The sequence below is a fragment of the Antrostomus carolinensis genome, unplaced genomic scaffold (assembly GCF_000700745.2).
Source record: "Antrostomus carolinensis isolate BGI_N321 unplaced genomic scaffold, ASM70074v2 scaffold1473, whole genome shotgun sequence".
NCBI classification, from domain to species: domain Eukaryota; kingdom Metazoa; phylum Chordata; class Aves; order Caprimulgiformes; family Caprimulgidae; genus Antrostomus; species Antrostomus carolinensis.
The window spans coordinates 7,255-13,577 of record NW_010307059.1 but is presented as its reverse complement, the minus strand read 5'-3'; the positions used below and the strand labels follow the sequence as shown (position 1 = coordinate 13,577).

Sequence of the window (6,323 nt, the reverse complement as noted above, 5' to 3'; positions counted from 1 at the left end):
CTCATACCAGGAGACTGCCTCAGGGCAGCACCAATATACATAGCCCTATCATAAGAAAAAAGCACTTTGTGCTGGGCAAACACACACATCCTGGAAAAATGCATTAAGTATTTACAGGATGGAGGTTTGTGTTCTGTTAAGCCACTTTCATGCTGTCGATAGAACATGCCCCTAAACAGAGGTGGGCTTAAGGGGTTAAGAAGGAAAAGAAAACTTGGCACAGGGAGATACCTAATACTGGCATTGCATCAACAACATAACTGCACTCCAGTCTCAGCAAATGAGGGTTCTGCAGATTTCAGTTTGCCAATTGACAGCAGATGGTTGAAACCTGCCCCCATACAAATCCCATGCCCCAAATGGCATTGCCTACATTTACACACCCTGAGATAACAGACTTGGCTTTCCAAAGAACTGAGTGAGTAACTTCTCTTCCCACATACAGGGATGCCTGTTACAGAGGGTACAGGCCACTTGAAACAATAGCAAAGTATCTAGCCACTCTTACATAGCCAGTAAACTTTTATTTAGATGTGGAAGAAAAACGTGTACAAGAAGAAAGATCTATAGGGAGATTTATTGCTCCCCTGGAATTCAGAGAAGTCCCACAGGCTCCCGGTCAGCATGTCAGTGCTTGAGCGAAAGGATGAACAGGTTCTTTAAATCACAGGCTAAAGCCAGTATCAGCATAAACTGCACAGAGACTTCATCTCCACACTGCTTCCCGATTGATACAATCTGTGTATGAGGAGTAATCCAAATATTGGATTGCACATATTTGGCAGGTCTTGCACCCCTCTTCACAGACAATGGTTTTGTCATAACTCACAATGAAGTGACTGTAATACTGCTCAAACAGTGTGCTGTGTGGCACAGACAACTGCTTGGCCATTTTATATAGGCTTTCTGGCTTCAAGTCTTCAATGCCGTAAGCTTTAGTCAGGATGTATTCTAATTTCCAGTTTGATTCATTTTTCTTGTTGGCATCTCTGAGGTCCAAGTAAAACTGCCAAAGATCCTACAGTTTAAAAAAAAAAAAAAAGAAAGAAAAAATAGGCATGGCTGTATTGCTTTCTTCCCTGCTTCATTAAGTCTCTAGAGTGATATATTGATTAGGAAGCTGTCACTCCTCATTATTCACAACTGAATAGAAGGTCACGTCCCACCCCAAGAGCTGGGCTTACACCCAAAGCTGGTACTTGCAGTGCGATAATGGTGGGGGGATGGGGAGGAGAAGAAAAAGGAGCCACAAAAGGCAGCAGCAGCACTGTTAGAGGTCTTTCCTGTCCAAACTGTGAACTAAACTGCTATGTTCATGTCTGGCTTAGGAGCGGTGCAAAAGGGTAAGAACCAGAAGCTTCTTTTCAGCAGGCACTGCTTGAGGGGCAGAATGGACAAAAAGAGAATGGCCCAGGAAGAATTTAAGGGAAGGGAGAGATGGAGATGCAGGAGTGGTATCTGCACAAGAAAGGAGTAGCCTGTATTACCACAGTCTCCAGAGAGAAACCCTAGTCCCAGTCAAGCTGCAGGATGCATTGTCACTGAACTCAGCAAGGTCAAGATTTCACCCTGATTTACAGAGAGACTATCCAAGTCATTCAGAGACAAAATAATTATACAGGATTCAGTTTATCTCCAAAAATCACATGAGAGTACAGAATAGAAGTATTCTACTTTTTTCCTTCTAAATTTATCTATAATTTCCTATTAAAAGGATAAACTCTATATAGGAAGGTGCACAATTACAAAAGACATCATGTGTTTAAAAGTGCTTTTCTTCTCCTGCTCTTCTACATCCTTTAAAAACATTTCATGGACTGCATCCCAAAGATCAGGCTGTCACCAGGGAACAACACTGGTATGTAAACAAGCCCAGGATGTAAGTGCACCTTTTTCACTGTTGCAGAGCTCCCTGCAAATAGTTTTAGGATTCTGCCCAGAAAAATTCTGACTGTCTTTGATTCTGCATCTTAAGAATATTCTGTAGTGAACAGGAAGTACTGGGTAGTCCTGCAGGCACAGAAATACTGAGCAAGTTCTCTTTCAGATTTCCTTTCCTTTGCCCATGAAGAAAAATAAGAGTAAGCACTAAAGTTCCACCAGTAGCCATAATACTACGAAGGCTGAGATTTTGCTGTAATTTTGAATGACACTATATTTAAAGTCTTAAACAATGCTTTAAAATCTCTACTTACCAGCAAGCTATAATCAAGAAGATCATACTGATACAATCTGACACCAGGGTTATTGGACTCGATTTGCCATACATTCTTCACTGGGGTTACAGCAGGTGCCACAAACAAGGAATTTACTGGCTTTTCTGCAGGAAGAGGAAAGGTGAGAAAACAGTCTTCTTTCAGTAACTTCTTTCTCAAATGTTTTTGTAGAGAATCAACACAGCAAGCACCAGAGTGACTGGCTTAGGTACACTAGCTGTTTTTTCCCCCGGATTAGCTGTATCATGGTGAGCTGCTTCTACACTTCCACTAGATAGACCAAAATCTGTAGAATACCACAGTACACTTCCCACTGTATGCCAGTTAAGTTTGTCTATACTAGAGGCTTCCCAACAATTTAACTACCTGTGCAAAATGGTCCTGCCTGTATGCAAGGTCTGTGTATTTGGGCATTTCTACTGAAGAAATACTCAAAACTTTTAGTTGCTGTCTCCATGCTGTATTTTACATGTTGCCTTATGTATTTATGATGTTATTAGAAATACCAGGGCATCATCACCTGACCCTGACTTCACCCATCTACACTAGCCCAGCACCTAGTATGCGAACGCCAGTCCTTACAGCAACTGAAACATGAGGATGTGCACAGGTTTTAATCAGACAAAATATGAAGATAAGTATATTGAAAAGTTATCTGTGGAACAAAAAAAAAAACCCCTAACTATTCCTTTCTCTGACAATATCAGAGCAGTGATATCACAAGGTCAGTACCCACATATAAGCAGAAGCTTTGTAAGCTTGGAAATCAGTAGATTCTTCTGGAGAAGATAAAACTGAGCTCTGTATCTCAGTACACCTACGTTGGCTACAATATTAAATTTATCTTGAATTCTCCGGAACTTTGTCAAAAGGAAAATGGTACAAAGAGAAGACAGCCTAAAAATGTACAGATAAACACAAACTGTATTTAGCTACATGCAACTTCACTGTTTAAATTTTGACAAAAGATGAATAATTATTAAAATAATTTGGAAGCAGTTACTTGCACACGCAAACTGCAATGACAAGACACCACGATCAGTCTGCCCTCAGTGAAATTTGCAGTAGAGGTGATGATTTCATGCACAAATGGGACAAGGTACAAAAATATGTAGGTATAAGACTTCCTTGAATACCACTTTAAAAAATATAAAAAGACAAGTTCTCTCACTGGGGCTGGATTCCTTTTTACTGGAGATTAATTCCATGATAATACCATGTAAAAAGGTAAATTATTTAGAATACTGTTACCCCACTCAGCATTTTGGGCATTGCTTTTATGAGTTCATATAAAGCATAGATAAAGAGACAATTAATATTTTAGTATTTTACATAACCCAAAGCAATGGACCTCAAATTACTCTATGGTACAGACACAAATATTTAACTGGTTACTTGTTAGAGATCCTCTGTTAGAGATGTTAAGAGTGCTCCACTCAGCCATGCCCATGCTTAAAACTAAGGGATTTCAAAGCAATAAACAAAATTTTCAAACCTGGGTGCTTTTCTTGAAGGGAAATTAGCTGATCTAAGAGATGCAACAGGCAGAGACTTTCTTTCCCCTGCCTCCTGCTTACCCTTATCTTAATTAACTTTGAAGCAGCAGGGAACTCAGCAGAGAGGCACAGTAATGATGCAGGAAACACAAGAACATAGAGCATGTCTAGTTGGCCTGAGAACATTCCCTTTGACACATTACACAATAGCAACTGGCTAGTATAATTTGCCCGTGTCACTGAGAGAGTGGAGAGGAAAGACTAGAAATTCTTGTCTAGGCATAAGCATTCATTAAAAAAAAAATAGGAAGCTTGGGGAGTCTCTTCTGACTTCAACAAAAAAAGACAGTCTGCCTTGCACGGTTCTCTTTGGAAAAAAACTGGGAGCGTGTGAGGCTTGAACTCTTGTAGGTAAAGAGCAGTATTTCCCAATTTCCTTTTTCAATTATTTATAACAGAGGCTGACTAGTAAGAACATGCAAGAAAGTATTAATTTAGTTTTAATCAAAAAGAAAAAGATGAAGGATTCAACAAGTACCATTACCTTCTTCATCCAGGAGGACCATAATACTATCTCTATGTGTATGTCCAAAAAACTGCCCCGCAATAACACTACTGTATCTGCGGAAAATCTTTACCAGTCTCTCATTGTAACACTCCCTGATAGCTGTAGTATTCCTCGCGTATGGCAGGTATCCTACTGGTACATGTCCTATTATATACACCTAAGGAATTATATACAGAAAGCACAGTTAGCACCTTCGTTTGCAACTTACACTTTTAGCTGGAACTTAGAAATGGTTACCTCAATTTCATAATAATGCTGTTTTAGAAATGGCATTCTGAAAGCTATAAATCACAACAGTTTTGTTATACAAAATACAAAGAGTAAGAATGTTTCCATGTTTAATAATGAGAAAAAATAATATATTTTTTCTTAATGAATTCAGTATATTCTTGGGAAAAAAGTTCTGATAAACCTACATGTCATTTTAGGCCAAAAATTGGATTAATCATCTCAAAGTAAAAAAAATAAGTTACTAGGGTCAGTCTTATGATTTGGCATCTCAAGGGGATAGTAAGAAAAACTTATGTTAGAATATTACAGAGCCTGCATGGTCAGAGAGTCTCCAGAAATATGGAAGAACTGGGTAAAACCCCTCTGTCTGAGGTTGAAACTTCGTTCCAACTGCACACACCAACTAATATGCTGCAGGGTTTTATGAGGAAGGGAAATCTCCCCTTCCTTCTTACTGTAATAAATTGTAATAAAACATTTTTTAAAATACAACAATGTAGGCAAATGTAAACATGTTCAAAATTAAACACTTTTTCTGGTCAGATGACGATCCAATCCAAGAACCAATCAATCTAACAGAAGCCAACAATTTATAACCTCACTTCAAAGCCTAGGTATTATAAGACAATTTATTACAACACTCAAATCATAGCAACTGCTGCAGCTTAGCTAAGTTTTGTGGTGTGTGCTGGTAAGTAACTCCTTTCTAAATTCTATTTTTGAGACTTGTAATTACATAAAAATGTAAATGAAATATGCTAGCTTTTGTCTCAGGCCAAGGGTGCACATTGTAAAATTAAAGGCTATGAGTAAAAGGAGACAGAAACAAAAGTGGAAGTATTAACTCTTCTCACTCTGGCTTCTACAGTATTTTACACGGTAGGAAAGAAAAGGTATTTTACAGTATAACTTGAGAAACTGCATTCAACTATTTTGTTAATTGTTGTAGTATAATGTGCATATTCAAGGAAGAACTACTAAAAAAATGAAATTCTGATTTTGCAGTATCTTTGGCAGCATTAATATTCTTCTTGAATCATGCCTATATTTTCATTGTCTCTACTTATTACTTCTAATTTTTCTTTTCAAAGTTTAAAAAGATATCGCTGATGGGTTCTGTTCACAGCTCCTACCTTTTCCTTCTTTTGTGAAGAGGTTTCTAGTACTCTTTCCAACCACACAAACTGGTTGGCTGGGTCAGTGATATTCACAGTTACACTGTTGGGGCTGTAATATAAATTTGTGTTCAGACTGATTATCCTGAGTGGTTGAGAGCTATCACTGGATTCAAACAGCTGCGTGTAGAAGCCACCTGTGAAAGTAAAACCAACATAATCTGAAAAATTAAAGGCATCAAAGCATAACTTTAGAAGGAAAGTACAGCACTGACAAAATACACAGCCTTACTCTTTCTAGTAAAATAGAATATGGCATGTTTATTCAAGCCATGCAACACCTTATCACAACAGAACATCTTAAGAATCTGTTTTTAGCAACATTTTAGTAGGATAAGTTGACACTGAATTTTTTATGAATTCTTGCTTGCGATCGCCTTTGTGTTTATTTGACAGTTTTCAGATGCAATTATCTAACTGAGAGGCAGGAAGTGCCCTGTAACATTTCTTACACAGAGAGATGCCTAATTGTTTAAAAGTCCTCGTTTCTTGAAATACCACAAACATAGAGGTTCCTCCAGGAAGAACTGTTTGAGTTTAGCAGCCTTGTACTTTGAAAGTCATAGAATCATAGAACGTTTTGGGTAGGAAGGGACCTTAAAGATCATCTAGTTCCAACCCCCCTGCCAGCAGCAGG

At 38.3% G+C, this 6,323-nt stretch overlaps 1 protein-coding gene across 1 annotated transcript in view; it reads right to left on the bottom strand.

Moving 5' to 3' along the window:
- Positions 1-426: 426 nt before the first annotated feature.
- SMPDL3A (sphingomyelin phosphodiesterase acid like 3A) overlaps positions 427-6,323 on the bottom strand; it is a gene marked incomplete at its 5' end in the record, with an annotated part of 11,950 nt that continues 6,053 nt past the window's right edge. The window contains 4 exons of the mRNA XM_010165286.1: positions 427-1,018; positions 2,196-2,320; positions 4,257-4,437; positions 5,645-5,823. Coding sequence (XP_010163588.1) covers positions 707-1,018; positions 2,196-2,320; positions 4,257-4,437; positions 5,645-5,823 — 797 coding nt within the window. The remainder of the gene's footprint in view (positions 1,019-2,195; positions 2,321-4,256; positions 4,438-5,644; positions 5,824-6,323) is intronic.